Source organism: Populus alba, chromosome 8 (assembly GCF_005239225.2).
Source record: "Populus alba chromosome 8, ASM523922v2, whole genome shotgun sequence".
Classification (NCBI taxonomy): domain Eukaryota; kingdom Viridiplantae; phylum Streptophyta; class Magnoliopsida; order Malpighiales; family Salicaceae; genus Populus; species Populus alba.
The window spans coordinates 14697431-14715169 of record NC_133291.1 but is presented as its reverse complement, the minus strand read 5'-3'; the positions used below and the strand labels follow the sequence as shown (position 1 = coordinate 14715169).

The following is a 17739-nucleotide window of genomic DNA, read 5'->3' as shown; positions in this document are numbered from 1 at the left end:
TTTTTAGTTCAATCTAAAACTAACTTCAAGCCAAGTTTTAAGTTACAAATTTTATAAATCAACATGCTAAATCAAAATAAATTTAACATATATGGATTAATATATAAACTTGTTAGAGGTTATTTTTTATTATCAAATAAAAAAAAATCCAAAAATTATATAGATGAATGTCACTTTTCTTTAGTTTTTCACTTAAGATTTTAAATTAGTATTAATTGCTTTTAAAGATAACAAAAAAGGAGATCTTTTAATGCATACTAATATATTGGTTTGTGCACCATAGTGGATCAATAATAATTTTGTTTAAATATTAAAAATATAGATAATATTTTAAGTATCTTAGATCTGATGGTCATGTTAGATCTAAATTTGAGCAAATAATAATTAAAATATTAAGACTTATATTTTTTTTATTTTTTATAAAAAAAATAATGAAATTATCTTTAAAATATCCTAAACAGAAATTCAAGTTTAGAAATTATTTATAAATAATAAACTATCATAAAAATCTAATTTAACAATTTTATATCTAAAAATTCAAATCATATCTTCCTATTAAAATAGTTCATTTTATATATATATATATATATATATATATATATAGAATTTGTTATTCCTTCAATAGAAATTCTATATTCTCTTCTTTTTTTCTCTTTTTATGAATTTTATTTTTTATATATTTTTTTAATTAAACTCAATGCAAAAAAAATATTTATTTAATGGGTGATCCTTTATGATTTTTCACCAACAACAACATTATTTTATAATAATACTGGACTATATGTGTTTAGTTTCATTATACATATTTTCATCCACAATGCACAAAAAAATAAAAGTTTATTTTTGAAGACATGAAATAAATCACTTAGAACTCAATATTTTTTTTTCATTCTTTCCTTTTAAAATATAACAAATTTATGAAATAAAGTTGTACAAATAAAAAAGAATTTGCAGTTAAGTTTTATTGTATATAAATAAAAATAATAATTGAATGATGCAATACTTGTTTTTGCAGTCCATTCATGCTTTTGAAAAATTTAAATTTTTTTTTATCCAGATGTAGGCTGTCATATTCAAAGCTCTTGGGTTCTTGAATAATTACAGAATCATGGCGCTTGTGAGTTTAGTATTTTTACTAGTTGCGGTAACCAAAAGACTCAAGACGCTAAAGTAGCAAAGAAAAAAAAAAGAATGATAAAAAAAAAAGTTAAAAAAATATCTTGTAAAAAATAAAAAATAAAAAATGAAACTAATATTATAATCTATAATAAAATATCTCTTGATTCTATAATGAATTTTCCCATGCTTATTTAGCTTTTATTATAATTTTGAAAATCCATCCTAAAACAAAGCCAGCTACGAGGTTAAAGGATTGACCCTTCTCTAATTTTTTTTTAAATTAAAATAATTAAAAAATATAATAAATTAATAATAAGGTTTTGACCACATTAATCCTAAATCAATTGAAACACTAGATCAATTTAGGATTTGAAAATAGATAAACTTTTTTTTTTTTTAATTGGTCTAGATCTCGAATCAGCCGAGTCTCGGTCAATCCGGTTTTAAAACAAAGGTTCAATGTCAAAGAAAAAAACAAAGAAAGAAAAAAACACACCAAAACACAAGGGTGTCCTAAAAATCCCAAATCCCTTGTTAACATGCACCATCTCTTCTTCTTCTTCACCATGCCCCCTTCTTCCTCCTTCACGCCAAAACCCCTCAAATCCTCTGCTGCCTCTTCGTCTTCTTCAAACACTGGAAACACTAACTCCAATCCAAACCCAAGCTCCATCCCCTGCAAACACTCGCCATCAGCAACTCTTGACCTTCTCATCCTAATTCTAGTCCTTTTCTCTGGCACTTTCCTCTTAACTTCTTACTTCTCTTACATCTTCAACTCACTTTCTCTCCTCCTCTCCAACACCTCTATTTCCCTCCACTTCCCCCCTTTCCCTTACATCTGTGGGTTCTTCGCTCTTTTCATCCTCTCCGTCCTTTTCATTGAGTTCTGCTGCGGACCCAGATCTCGAAAGTGTGACAAACCTGGCTGCAAAGGCTTGAAGAAAGCGCTTGAGTTTGATTTGCAATTGCAGACTGAAGATTGTGCTAAATCCACTGCTGGTGATGGCGTTGATAAGTTGCCTTGGAAAGGGGGGACTGAATCCAATCCTGATTATGAGTGTTTGCGAGCTGAATTGAGGAAGATGGCTCCGCCTAATGGGAGGGCTATTTTACTTTTCCGTGCTAAGTGTGGATGCCCTGTTGCTAAGTTGGAAGGTTGGGGACCTAAACGTGGTCGCCGGCATAAAAAGTGAGTTTTTTTCACCGATCTTTTTTGGGGTTTTTTATTGATCCGGTTCGTGTTCTTGTTTTTATTAGATCAAAGATCATGTTCTTTGCTATTTTTTTTTATGTGAATTTATAGTATAGTTATGTGTGAAAATTTGGTATGAGATGGGACCAAATTTTGTGTCTGATGATCACTGGATGTTGTTTTGTGGGTACTTTTGGTAGTTACATTCGACGTGCTTCGGTCAAATGTTTTGATGCTTTTTTTATAATGTCCATGTCGGTAGAATTATGTGGTAGTTAAAAGTTTACAATGAACGCAAATGGTGTTAATTACATGTCTGATTGAATCTAGTCGACGCTGTTATGGTACATGTTCTACTCTGTGAAAAGTATTTTATTTAGGGTTGGGGTAATGATTATCTGTATATTTTCGATCTAGGAATTGCATTATACTTATAGAGTTCCGTTCGCTTTTTGTCTTTATTCTTGGGAAATAAATGGATTACTTGAACACATTCTTGGTTGGGAATAGGTACTTTTAGATGTTAACTGCTTCACTTTGTTTTCCATTTCCATAGTATGGTCTTTTGTTGAAGAGTCATGTGCCAAACCATTCTCTAGCGCATTTGGATTTGATACTGCTATGTCTGAGATATCTAAACTCTACTGTAAATGTTTTGGCCTTGATGGTAGTTGATGTTAATTGAAACAACATATTCATTATTTTTTAAGAAACTTTGGTTAGGAATGCGTAGATTAATTGATTATTTGAGGGGATGGTACTATCTGGCTTATTTTTCTGAGTATTGAGTTGTTGAGCTCTCCCTTTTCATTAATTTCTTCAAGACTGTTGGTCCTTTGGCTTTTCCTGATCAAACCATCATGTGCTTCAGAATTTTATTTGTCTCTGTTTGAAAGATAACATGCAAGTTCTTTTTTATGTTGACCACTCCAGAATGGTCCTGTTTGCACTTTGGAGCTCATTTTTAGCTGGGTTGTTTTGCTGGCATCTAGAAAAATATAGGCTGTGCAAATTAGGTGAAGTTTGCGAATTTAACTGTTGTGGACTGAATGCAAACTGATTTGTCTGTGGATGAGTGGAGGTGTGTAATATTGAATTAAGCAAGTCACATGGTGAATCATGCTCAATTGGAGTGGAACATTTAGGACCTTAATGCTGATTAGGTTGGTCGAACAATAGGCATACAGTTGATACTGGTTAAGTATTAGTTGCTGGTCAATAATCTCTGTATTCTGTATTCCTGACACACTTGGGTACTTGTTGAGTCTCTTTTTCATTGTGGGGGCACAGAGTGATAGAAGGTTTGATATAATAAATCTTTGCTTATAGAAGCCATGGCTGAGATTTTACTAACTAATCATGCAATTATAAAATGACTCTGAAGTGCTTCATTTGCCTACAGTTAGAGGTTTTGGCTCCCTGTTATTTTTCCCAATAAAATTTCCAGCTAACTTAGTCTATGTAATAGGAGTGTAAAAGGTTTGATCAAGAGAGGCTTTGCCTGCTTCTAATATATGCTGTAGTTATACTGAATTAAATTTTCTTGTGCTTGTCCTTGGCTGCTCAAGTTTTAATGTCTGACTGGCTATATTATGCCCCAATCACCTCCCAAGTTGAAAAAGAAAAGAAAAGGAGTAATATAAGGAAAGGAAAGGATATGATTCACTGGGCTATGGTTAATTCATTTGACTGAAGGAATATTTGAAGTTCAAGGAGAAGAGATCTTCAGTGCCTGTAGTAAAGTATGTTTCATGGTTGCAACAAGATATATAGTATTGGGTTGCTTTGAAAGATTTGTGTGAGAGTTAGACAGGTCTGTTGATGAGCATCAACATAGTGGTGGATAAGTGCAAGTGATGAGGATGGATGGCTGCTGGAGCTAAATTACATAAAATATGAATTTGAGCCCTGGCGCAATTCTAGAATGTAGATAAACAATCTCATAAACTTAACCATATTGAGCTAAGTGAACTCATGGCTTGTGTATAGCCTTCCGAAACCGTAAGTGTTAAGGATGAAAAATCCCCCCCGCAAGCCTCGTATTTTTCAACATTCAAAAAGCTCCTGCAATTCTGAAATATTATCTGTGGTCATTAGGTTCAAAATCTTCTAGTTCTTATACTAGCTGACAATTGCTTAAACATAATTAAAATTATCCTATGCTTCCTCCTAGGTAGAATTTTCAGGTTCTTAAACTCCTCCAAGGTGTAGAGTTGGAGGAGTTGGGGTGTGAGGTTGTTAATATCATTTTGTGTTCAGTTGACTTGTGATTTAAGTGTTTTCATGCCTTTTTTTTTTTCATCCTCTCTTTCTCATCTTTTCTCTGTGGGAGTCTTATAGAGTTCTATCAAAGGTTAGGCTTTGGAAGCTTCCTTATGAAAAAGTTTAGGCTTCAAAAGAATTTGGTCCTGGTGGCAACTGTTCTAAAACAGCCACTAGCATTACCAAAGTTCTGCTCAACTTTTTCTGCTTAAAAGGTATTGTTGGATCTTGTGCATTAAGCATTTGCTTGATGGTCATCATTGAGAGCAGTGAGTTACTTCCCTGCTCCAAATGTGCAAGCTTCTAATTAGTAAAATCTGCTCTGTGCAATTGGTCCTACCCTATTTGAAAGTTATTAGCATTTGTTTTCTTGTGTTTATATAGTTCTTCCTGACACAATTCACCACTTCTGTTGTCTGTTAAAATAGCAGTATTCCATAAAGAAACACCTTTTTAGCTACCTGTTAAGCAGCAATTAGTATTTACCTTATTTCAGCAAACTCCTTATATGGTCTAGAGTCTCTCTGGGAACGTACTTGAGCTTCTGGTGACTGTTCCATGCTTTAGGTAGTGCTGTGGAAGATTATTTAAACTCACCCTGTTGAACAGAACTGATAAGTTTGAACCATGCATAATCCAAGGGACGCTCCTTTCAATATGGATAGAAGTTAATTTTCTGTTCCTGGAGTGAGTTGATTCTTACTGGCAGAGATGGACAGACTGCCTCAATGTCAAATTTAGGCAAATTCTAAAATGTGAACCATGTTTAATTGATGTTATTATGCAAATGAGAAAATGGCTTTTGCTAGTTAATCTTGATAAATCTACATCAATTCCTTTTTAGTCTCTCTCAAAAATCATTGTTTAAGCATTAATACTGATTTAGTCAAGATAATCTCTTGATTGCAATATATTTATCTGTCTTTTGGCATCTCATACAGCGTCACATGGCTGTTTGACTGTCTTCACTTTGTCTCGCAAATTTATTTTTATTACATGCTAATCATCCTCATTTCATTGTAGTTAGCAATATACCACAACTTCTTTCAGAACTTCTCATGGCTTCTTTTTCAAGGGCTCTCACTCCCCGAATTACTGGATTTGGCAGGATTTTCTTATAATAGAAACATGTTTAGTGTTGGGGTGATGTTAGTCAATTATAAACCAAGTTTTAGTTTCAGCATTTGTTTGGATTGCAGGAGGAAGTGGCAAGACCATTGTGCAACTATTTAGTCATCTATAGTTTTCATGATTTACACAATTCATTTACATTGACAAAACATTATTAGGCTACTTGTGATACTCTTATAGTACTATTTAAACCTTTGTGGTGTAATATTAATCTAAAAAATTTACTTGGTTGTTATGGTTTTAACTTCTGGATTTGTTGGCACTTGTAGGGCTCTGGCTAATGTGGCTGCTAATGGAGGAGATCATCGTTGACAATTCATGATGGTTTCGTTGTCATGCCATCCTTTTATATGCCTCCTCTATACTATTTCCTTTACCTTTCAGATTTTGGATGTACCTTCTTTCTAGAAGGATACACTCCTTGATCAGGACAGTTTTCTAATCCTATGATCTGGCCGAGCCTCGGATTCAACATGTCTGAAACACTCTTGCCTTTACATGAACTTCCATTAAAAATTCTTCTCATTTCTGAAAAGTAATACAGATTTAACTAGTGACTTCCATTCCTGGAAGGAATTACAAATTTAATGGGAATAAATATATACTAGATTTTCCAAATGAATGCTTCTTTGCTTTAATAATTAGCTTCTTTTGTTTGCCATGCTCTTCTAATTTAGCTTTGTCTTAGATATGCACGGACCTTGATGCGGGTGAGGAGTTAGAAAAGGTCATCAAGGAAAGAGCCGAATCGAAGAGTTTTGTTTTTCGATGCTCTGCGAAGGCCAAATTGAGGATTGAACGAAGAATGAGATTAGACTTTCGGGAAATCCCCAAACCTTCTTGCCTGTTTATAATGCCATCCTTGTTGAACAGGATTGATCTTTTAGCGCTCATAATTTCTCGACTAGACTTAGCCATTGATGATTTTATAGAATGGTCAGCCTTGGCCTTCTTTCTTGACCTGAAATTGGAGGCTCAAAATTAAAACCTGTGGCCCCTTAAGATGATGTTGTTTATCGACTTTCCTCTGCTATCCTCCTTTTGCTAATGGATCATGATGAAACATTTCCCTCCCATGCAGAAACCTGTAGTATGTTCATTAGATCGGCCAGGCATAAATATTACCAATATTAACGTAAAAGGTTTACACAACACAGACATGCTAATATGTTAAGGAGGTAAAGCTTGAATGTGTGTCTATACTATATGGATTTGGTTAATTACATCATTGTAAAAACAAATTTGGGTTATTAGGTTTTTTCATATTAAGTTCTTGGTTTCTTATATTCTTGAGTTAACGAATCAAACGTTTTTATTATTCTACTAATATCCTTATATTATATTGACATGGTTCACCATGTTCTTATATATATATTTTTTTTTATTTACATGGATGTTCGGGTCAGCTTGCACACACCACGACTAATTTCATGGTTCACTGAACATCTTACAAATCCAGTGAGCATGTAAGACACTGCAAGGGTGACAGGCGTGCACGGTGAGATTTGAACCCAGGATGCAGAGAAAAGGAACAAGTCCCTTCAACCACTGGGTCAAGATGTTCTTATATTTTGATTATATTTTGATTCACTGTGAAGGGTGTGAATTTGTTCTTCGTATCATAAAAACATGCAAGTTTTGTGCAAGCCACAGAGCAAGACAGGTTAACAACGACTGTCAAGGTGAGAAGCAGGCATTCGATGGGATCCTTTTAATACATACACTGACAGACTATGGGGGAGTTTTGGGATGTCCTGAACCGCTCTAGGTAGAGGACTTGTGGTCGAGTCTTCCATTAGAGATTGATTTCACCTTTTCTGCCTCGAATCATGCTAGGAAGTTCAAACCCATTGGCTAAAACAGAGTCCTTGTGAAAAAGCTTGGACAATTTACTAAGCATGCTCTTCAACAGTCCATGGTGTAGGACCCTATGTTACAGACAACAAGCCTTTTGTACAAGACATCCCCTTTCCGTTTCTGAAAGTTGAAAGAAGCTTACATTTGAATAGAATTTGGGAGGGAGCAACTACATGTTAGATAACTGGCTAACCTATAAGACTAGAAAACGACTGGAAATCATTGATCTTCGATTATCAGTTCAGCAGCCTCACCCATAGTCTCCACCCCACCAGTTTCCAGCAAAGCCAGGGCAAGATCCTTCTCATTCCACTGCCTCAATCCTTTACTTAGTCTCTTCAAAACATCAGCATCCACCTCTAGCACCCAGGAAGGCGTGCATCCCACCATTAGGCTCACAAAACCAGACACGTAGGCCCGCCAAGTGGTGCAATCACAGCCAAGTGATATTTTCCCATCAAGTGCACTCGCAAGAAATTCCATGTGCACACCAAGTACTTTGGGACGGCGTTTTGATGATGAATCAACTCCCCATGCCAGTGCCCCGCAATGGACTGAAAAGAATGCTAGGGCATAACCCCCAAGCATGGCGACCATCCCTTTGGACCCTTCTTCCTGCTCAGACCTGTGAACAGCTATAAACCAAGATGGTAAAGTTTCTTTAAACAATGCCTGAACCAAACCTAAGCCACCAGATAACCATATTAAAGAGGCCCCGAGTGAAGCTGCAAGTTTCACTCGGGTCATTGCTGCGGTGAGCGAAAACTGTCCACACCTCAGTCCATTTTTTGATCTCTTCAACTTCTCTAACCTCTCCCTTGGAAGGCCAGTGCATGCTATTTCTCTCACAGAAAGCATCATGAGTGAAATAATATCTTCCATTAGCGATACAATATCCCTGATGCTTCGGTAAACACGCAGATAGAGAATTCCTGGAGCAACTGGGGAAATCCCCCCGCTAAAATGGGAACCAAACCCATGGCCAAGAAGAGCTCCAACACCACCATTGCTTGAGATGGCTGCAGCATTCGGACCAAGTGTCGCAGAGAAGCAGCTCTTAAGAAGTTGAAACACTGCATCGTTATTGTGAAGGAAGACGGTACGGGATGCAGAAAACACAAGGAAGTCAAACCATCGCTTCGCCTTTTGGGTCCACAGAGATGCCACAATTGGCATGCAAGGCCAAGGACAACCAGCTGCAAGGGATTCCAATGCTGGACCAGCCAAATTGAGAAATCGTTCTGAGGCCTTGTCGATTTTATAGGTTATGGTGAGGCTCACAAAAGCAGCCAGGGGCAGTGGAATTGTAGCCAGAGAGCTCACACCTGTGAGAATGACAAGTCTTAGTTGGAATATCTAAGAAACCATTTCTAGAGCATAAAAGGAAAGATTTTACAGCAGTCTTATTGCAGAACCATGTTTCTATACTGCCTATGATGGTATAAGGTACACCCAACACATGTAGAGCAAAGAAATAGGATAGTTAAGTAATATTAATATAATGCTTCTGACTTGAAGTAATAATTATAATAAAAGCATCTGGAACTTGTAATTCTAGCAAGAAAAAACCTGCAGCAAGGCTTGGGACATCAACACCAGTAGCAGCTAATATTTTCTTGATCTTCTCCTCGACAATGGACAAATTTGCTGCAGGACTGGGCCAGTCTGTACCATTCATAAATACTGGTTTCCACACTCCACGGCTCACTTCAGCCGAGAAGTAGCTCACAATGGTTGGCAAAGATGCGGGAAGAAAATCAGCTAAATCTTTAAGGCCTGAGAGTTCAAAAATCATAAAGTTATAACAGCATGCAATTGGCCAAGGCTACAATGGAAAATAATTTACTTTTATCATAAAAGGGTCATGAATCAACAAGCACCATCAGAAGACTGTCTTAGGTTGCTTAGGTTACCAGGCCACATAAATACATGCCATTTGAGAAAATCTAAGGCATCATAGGTAAGTGTTGCCAGAAACTTCCAGTTTCTCAAGGATAAGTTTTCTCAACAGAAGCTCTACAAGTTTTCAGGTTCTCTATATGACCCCACTCTACAGATGAAATCAGACAGGCGTATACCAACCTGTAGCCAGTTCACGGGGAGAAAGTCTTCCATGAGCACAGGCAGTCAAAGCGGCATCAACCACAAAAGGAACAGCTTCCAAGATATCCCAAGCTGGTAATTTTGGTCTTGGAGTAGAATCATCAGTTCCAGGTCCAGATGAACCACTACTTACAGAAGTAACGCTAGTTAATGACTGGCTTCCTCTATTAATCTTTCTGAACATCATGTTAAGAAGCACATTGACAATCTGATGAACAGGAGTTCCATGAACAAGATCAGAGAGAGTTGCAGCAAGACATTTTTGATGCTGTCGATACCAGACTTTCAATTTGGGAAATGAGTCCAAAAATATGGGCTGTGCAGATGACGAAGTCGCAACTGCTGAGAGTCTCCTCTTGTTCTGATCCTTGAGGACATTTCCAGAAGAGACTAGGTGGGAGTTTCGTACTGATAGGAGGTATTCAGGAGTTAGCTGGGATCCAACTGTGGGTACATCTCCCACTCCACGTTCAAGAGGAGGATGATTAAACCGCCATAGCTTCAAAAGAAGAGCAAATGCATTCGAAAACACAGCATGGGCAGAGATGTCTTCTCCCGTGGGCAGAGTCCATGAGACATCAGGCACGCATGAACCAAAAACCTCACAGATGGGCATCAATGAGCATGCAAGTTGTGGAACCTGGAAAGCATAAAAAAAAATACAAGGGGGGAAAGGAGTTAGCTTGTGCATGAAATCAATATCCCAACCACTTATGAAAAATGCCCCTGAAGGGAAATGATTGAAGAATCAAAACAAGCAAAATAAATTTCTTGTTTAAGGAAAATAAATCCACTTGATAGATATGCTGTGTTCATTATAAACTCCAAATCCAATAAAATTCATAAGCATGCTATATCATATGATGATATGAGCTGTTATACCTATTGTAGCTTTGTCAATCAATCCCATCCTTTTTACTACCTTGTTCCTGTTTTCCAATTTCAGAATATGCTCCAATCAAGAACTGAAAAGTAGCTCAACTAAATTGCCAAAAGAAAAGCCTTTGACCAATACAATGGGCCACCAACAAGAGGCTTGCATGTTTATTCCCCATCAACAGGAAACATCTTGCCAAATTATCAAGTATCATGTTTATGTCCTATTCTAAATTAGCAATCTCTGAAGCTTTGCTACATACACCCAAGCACCTTCAACTTCAATTACATTGTTCAGTGGTGCTCAAGCTACTGTTTCATTTCTCAGAGGCCAAACCAGCCTTCAAGGCAACCAAAGTACATGGTGTATTGCACAAGTTTAACTGAGCACAAAGCATCTTCAAAATCAACAAAATATATTCAAACAAACAATAAGATCATTTCTTAACAAAACAGTGGAAGATTGAGGATCAGTAATCAGGCAACTCACTCACCAAGCCATGTAGGGAGAAAATCTGAACACAATCCACAGTTGCTATTCCCACGATTAGTACATTCAGAATTGGAGCGTAACGTATCAAATGGCTCTCACTCCCAGAATATTCTGCAGGAACCGGAGGAGACAATAGTCTAGTAATGAAATGAGCAGTGTGTTCCTGCATAAAAATTAAGACGTTGGAATATTTTGAATGGTTTCAGGGGAGGTTTCTAAAAAGCAGTTCACTTGACAAAATCTTTCTCACAGTTACCAAGTATCTGCTTACCTGTATATTCCAACCCCGGAGAAGAGAAGCCCCGCAAAGAACTGTAGCAGCAGACATCTTCTCATCATCTGATCCCTTGACCGCAAGCTCAAATATTTTCTCGAGCTCTGCTAAGCTTCCATCAAATCCATGATCTTAAATTCAGTTGCTTTACCCTTGGTTAATTTACAAAAAAGAGCATCTGACATACCTGGCTTCAGGAAAGAAAAAAAGTACTGAAGACCAGGGCAAAATAAAAGAAGTTAAGGATAAGGAAAATTTATTTACAGAGACTTCATCCTTGGCTTTTGTGTTGGAGGAAGCATCCACATACTAAAGGTAGCAGCTAAAAGAATCATCTCTTGACTCTTTTATGTTATTTGATTTCATTTATCTCACTTTGCAAACCAATACATCAAGCCTGAAAACTACTTAGGGTCTTAAAAGTTGGAATTCACCAGAGAAGGGTCCCACCTAAAATTTCCATTATAAATAATCTCTCCATTAAAAAGACCCTGGCCTCCCAATCTCTGTAGTTATTTCTTCTTTTATAATTAAGCTACAGAATCCAAAAAAAGAGATAAAATAGGGAGAAAGTTTTGAACTGAATCTTGAAAGGGCATTGTGAAAGAGATTGAGGAATGAATTGATCCAATGGACTACTATTTCTCTAGCTTTGCATAAATAAAGTTTCAACAATGGAAATACGATCTGGATAAATTAACAGCATCAACTTTAAGATGAAGTGTGAGTATACCTTGAAGCGGGACTTGAAACCAGAGCATTGACCATCGACGGAGAAAGTGGGACCCCCTTCATGAATGATGACCAACCAGGCACCTGAGCTGGCATACTGTGAGGTATTTGGCTGATGCATCCATTGACATACCCTGGCCAGAAATATGCTGACGTGTCCAATAGACTTCTCGCAATGCAAGCCTCAACAATCAGATGTCTCATGTTTCCAGCTGAAAGTAAGAGCACAAGACCTACGATTAGGAAACCTCAACAATGTGTTGAAAGAATAAGCAATAGCCTAGATGAATGAAACATTGTACAGCTGCTGCTTTGGATACATTGGAGTGAATGTTATATAAAAGTAACAGAGATCTTGGCCAAACATCAAACACTTAACAGAATGTTGGAAAGAGAAAGGATTCCTATCATTAAGACAAACAGACGACTGCAAAGTTTACAAGAGTGCATGATAAAAAATAAAAAAAAGTCATTCAAAAAGTTCAACATGATAAAACTAGGGAACTTTTCCCCTCTGTAAGTATTGAGGTCACTTCACTTAGATCAACCATTGCTTAGTACATTAATACTATGTCATTTTGCCTTGTTGTAGTTTAACAGATATGACTCCTGCTTATGTAAAAGATTTTCTCCAGATGACTGTTGCAGTGCAGGTATAAACTTTTCTGCATTTCTCTAGAAAGCAAAGCCAGTTGATACCAATGCCTCCTTGCTTCTTATTGCCTAATGTTGACTGCCCGCATGCTGAAAGTGAGGGATCTAGGATTGAAGACTTGAGGGACCAAGAATTCTTTTTCTTTTTTTTCTCTTTATAGTGAGAGGGATTATGCTTAAAACATGTCAACTGTTTTCTTTTTAGGCATTTAACTGAGACTTAATTAAGAAAAGGAAGCGCATGCATAACAATTTTAAAAGGGAGGGAAAATTCCATCCATATGAGAATGAAATACAATGAAAGAAATCATTTCAAAGCAAAAAAAATGGAAGAAGCATTTTACTTGCAAGGATTGAACAGGGCAGAGGACCAAAAAGGCTGTGTTTTCATCCATTGGAAGGGGGGCTGGCCCCTCCTGGATCCATCTCTGAATGCATATTTATGTGTGCACATGAGCAATCCACTTCCATTCTATTCACAATTCTATTCAGTTGTAAGGATATTCTTTGTGGTTTCTGGGAAGATATTTGGGGTGGATTGTCGAACCAAGGAAACCCTTAAGCATTTATTACTGCATCTATCCAACATTGCTACAAGTTGTTTTGGATCCTCAATCAAAGATAGTGTTGCTCAAAACATTGTTGAGGAATTCAGAAAGTTGTCCCATTTTCTTTTATTGGATAGGTTATCTGTGAAAGATCACAGGCCCAGATGCCAACCTGCTACATAGTTGCGGCTTTGAACAATTGCCTAATGCACTAATGATAAACTTCAATGAGAACCAAACATGACTTACAGCAGTTTATCGGCAGGTCTTTCATGCTGATGCACTCAGAGTATGTACTGCCAACATTGATGCCTGAAACGAATAACATGGCTTTCGCAACAGCCTGATTGGCTGCAGAAACAACAGATTGAGGTGGACTCAGCAATGTCTGATAATCACCCAATAACTGTAAGCTGGACACTAAATCAATGCGGCGTTTTCCAGAAAGTTTGTTTTCTTTCCAGTGATTTGTTGAGCCACATTCTGATTCATCAATAGGCATGTTCTCATCTTCAGCAATAAGATCAGCAACCACTAGAGTTGTGATGGATAGTAAAATGCATAAGCGAGCATCCAATCGAGGGATAGGACCCTCAATGGGTTCCCTTTCCTGACAATCAAGGATAATTGTGAATGATTTACATAAATAACCTCTTGAAACAAAGAAGAATAAGCTCTCAAAAAGCTAGGGAATCAACTCATTCGATTCCGTAAATGAATGTGAAGCCTATAGAATAAACTAATTCAATGAAAACAATCCTAGATGGGAATGCAATGAAATCCAGACCAAAAGGACAATTAACAAACCAAGAGAGAGAATTTTTTTTCCCATCCCCCTCTGGAATACCATTGTAGTCAGCATGATGCATGTGTAGCCTTGACTTGAATGTTTTGTGAAACTTCATGTTTATGCTCCACAACATTTCTTTTAAATATATTTATGAGGAAATTTGAAATCCAGAAAAAATGGATCCTAACCCTTTGAACAAGACGAAGAGCTGCAACCCAAAGGCCTAGAAAGGTTTCATGCCATGTGGTTCCATTTATTGCTTGAAGGGCTTTAATTGAACCTGCGCAACATGAAAACTTAAATTTTCACTCTCATTTTATACTTGTTCTGTAACAATTGAGATAACATTATACAGGCTTAAAGAATATCTCAACTCTGGCCCTACCGGTTATGATTTCAATAGCACTTGTTGCATTAACTTGATACCCATCCATGGCATCTTCTAATGCAAGATCAAGAGGAAGCCATAGGGCAGATTGACTAGCTCCTTGATACAAACCAGAGGAAGACACTAGAGAACCAGAAGCCATAACTGAATGGAACTTTTGCAGTGATCTTGTCTTGGATTCTCGACTCAATACTATGTTACCACCTGAATCTGTAGTCAACTGCAGAAGATCCTCAGCAGTAAGAATTTTTGAATTTCTTAATGCTGATGAATTTGTTCCAAGCAGCTGCAATCTCTGGATGAAACTTATCCAATGTGTGGGACTGAAAAAGCAGCAAGCAAGTGTGTGTGAGTGATTGCACATCCAAACCACAGGCCCAACTGAACTCAATCAAGCTGCTTGTGAAGAGTCACAATGACTATAGACTGCTAAAATTTGAAACATGTGACCAAGAGGAAGAGGCAAGTATAATTCATGGGAGACCACAAAATAATAGGAGAAAACTTGACCAAGATCAATTTCAACCATATTCAATTGAAGGTCAATGAACAAGCTTCATTTCAATGCCAGGAAAAACCAAACATAAATCTAAATCTCAGGTTGATTGGCATAACTAAAGCTGGATGATAATTTTAAGAAGCAATTCTTACAGAGTAAAAGATACATACAAGTTCTGGCGCACTAGGTCAAGAATCCTTGAAGTTGATTTATCTTGGAGAAATTTTCCAATCATCTCAATAGCCATTATAGTATTCATCTTATACAATTTCTCGTGATACTCAGTTTGCATCTGGTTGTAATTATCATTTGCATCAATTTCCATTTCTTGAGGTTTGGTTGCCCATCTGGACTTCATCTCTGGTATAAGTTCCAACAAACCTTCATCATCCAAAGAGGCATCTAACAATTGTGACACGATTGAATAGAGAAACTCAACCACCAGAATCCCAGGACTGGTAGCTTCGAGACCAAAATTATGGGAAAGATGAAGAACACCATCTATTGATTTCATGACCCTGCAATAAAGAAGGCACAAATTACATATGTAAACTAATCTATTCTCTAGGCAATTATGGTAGAAAATTAAAGGAATGCTACCTTACTTATTGCTACCTGGCTTTAGAATGCTAGCATTTTTATTAGAATTCATAAAGTGCATATACAATGAAATCATATGCAATTAGGAGCTCAATTGTAAGAAATAATAAACCAACGTGAGACATAACTTCCTAACTGTGACATGCAACAACAGTTTAGACTTTAGCTAAGTCATCTTGGGAACTATAAACGCTCTTGATCTTTCTTCCACAGAAATTTACACCCTTAAGTTCTTTTCCTTCTTTCCTTCTTTCTTCGTTCTTTTTTTTTCCCACTTCCCTTGCAAAGCACACATAAAGAATATAGCTTTACAAGGCATAAACCAGCACAGTTTGCAGCAGCCAAGCACACATAAAGAAATGAGGAAACCCATTGGCTGTTGAATGGTAACCAGAAGGCAAAAGGAGTCACAATCTAAATCGTTGACACTGCCAAAGCAAGCAAAGTCTCCAGTTCTCATATGGTACAGAAGATGAAACTTGAACTCACATCTCATAGTTTGGCACATTAATTTGGCCCTTCAGTGCAAAAGCAAATGTTTTAAGGAGTTCCATATAAAGCCTGTATGCCACTGGCCGAGACCGTCTGCATGGAACAACCCTGTGGAAACCAGCAATAAAATGAATTCACCACAAAAAAAAATGTATACCGGATAAAGAGGAGATTCCAGAAATTTTCACTGAAAAGCAAAGACCAAATTGTATACAATTCAACACTAATATGAAACAGACAAATCCACATCCAACCTATACAGCACTTCCCAGTCAAAGAACAGCAAATGAATACGTGAGTAATCCAAAACAGAGCTGATTAGAATTTGAATCTCTAATTTCTGTAAGAACCACCACGCAACAAAAAAGAAATGATGGCAATGTAGGGCTACATCACTGATCTAAATGCTAAATGCCAGACACATCCATAATGAATCAAAGCATTCCTAATGTATAGACCTGTATTCCAGAATTAAACAGGAAATCAAATCCACATCAAGATCTTATGTTGGCATTGCTTAACAGCAGAAAACTGTTCAAGAAATAGAATGCCAGAAGAATCCCAGCCTTCACTGATCATAGGTTTTTTCCACCCAAAAAAAGAAAAGAAATGAAAAAACAAAGAAAGAAAGCCCACTCCTCCGATGTTAGGAGTAAAGGTAAGACTGAAATAGTCTATGTTCAGAAAACTGGATTGAGTGTGCAATAGCTAACATAAAAGCAAGAGCTTTTGACATTGAAGTACAGTAAATAACAGAATATTGACTCTTGACAAAAAAAACAACAGAAAAGACTCAAACTTTACCAACTTTTAATCACCTCAAAGAAAGGAATCCCATCAAATTCAATAACCAAAGAGAGGCAAAGACAAATTCAATAACAGGAACAAGAAGAAAAAAAAACCTGTCAGAAAGAAGTGCAAGAACCATCAAAGGAGGCACAATCCTGAGAGCCAAGGCCTTCTCAAGAAGCTTCCACAAAATGGGCATATTATTATCCCAGAAAATGTAAGAAACCAAGACATTAGCAAGCTCTGGAGAAGGCAAACCGACTCCACTGGAGCTCAAACTAGATGATACCTGAAGAGCCCATATTAGAGGATCACTGCCTTTTTCTTGGGCCACCTTAGTTATCTCTAAAACACTATCCCATATGGTGTTTTGCATAGATATGGCCATCTGTGGCCAGTATTGTTGCGGATTTCTTTCTTTCACTTGAGGAACAGAAATCTTTGTGGGTTTGTATTGAACAACATTACAGCAGCAGCGGCAGCCGCTAAGCTTCTGTTTCTTTGGCTTTTGAAGTTTAAACTAGAAACTGAACTCTGTGGGACGTGTTGGGAGGTGTGCGAGTTTTAGTTGGTGACAAATGTAAAAGTCAAACAGAGATAGGGGTAGTGGTGGAGATTTAAAAATATCTGGGGTCCATGTGAGGACAACTAAACCTGTCTCTTCAGAGATATGGCCCACCAAAGGAATCTAAATTTCATTGGATCTAAATTGGCCTAACCTTTTTTTTTCAAAAAAAAAATTAAATAAATCCTAACTTTGGGTACTCTACTATATGCATGTAGATATTATTTTGAAAAAAAAAAAAATCACTTGTGAATTGTAGTGATCAATCTGATAAATCCAGTTATTAAAATTTATGGAAAGCTAGACTTTAGTGAGGACTAGATTGTTGGTTGATTAATCTTTTAAATGATTGAAAAAATATGGTTGATTAAT

General features: G+C 36.9%; 2 protein-coding genes across 2 annotated transcripts; one reads left to right on the top strand and one right to left on the bottom strand.

Annotated features, from left to right (window-relative positions):
• Positions 1-1584: 1584 nt before the first annotated feature.
• Positions 1585-6325, top strand: LOC118061090 (uncharacterized protein At5g19025). Its single transcript, XM_035074478.2, has 2 exons — positions 1585-2311; positions 5977-6325. The coding sequence occupies exons 1-2, from the start codon at positions 1659-1661 to the stop codon at positions 6017-6019; spliced, it is 696 nt and encodes a 231-aa protein (XP_034930369.1). The 5' UTR covers positions 1585-1658; the 3' UTR covers positions 6020-6325.
• Positions 6326-7575: 1250 nt separating this feature from the next.
• LOC118061092 (mediator of RNA polymerase II transcription subunit 33A) lies at positions 7576-17374 on the bottom strand. The gene is made up of 12 exons (XM_035074479.2): positions 16916-17374; positions 16011-16121; positions 15092-15439; positions 14420-14745; positions 14223-14314; positions 13494-13854; positions 12044-12254; positions 11308-11422; positions 11038-11199; positions 9647-10307; positions 9134-9340; positions 7576-8889 (listed from the first exon to the last, which is right to left on the bottom strand). The coding sequence occupies exons 1-12, from the start codon at positions 17188-17190 to the stop codon at positions 7784-7786; spliced, it is 3975 nt and encodes a 1324-aa protein (XP_034930370.1). The 5' UTR covers positions 17191-17374; the 3' UTR covers positions 7576-7783.
• Positions 17375-17739: the final 365 nt, after the last annotated feature.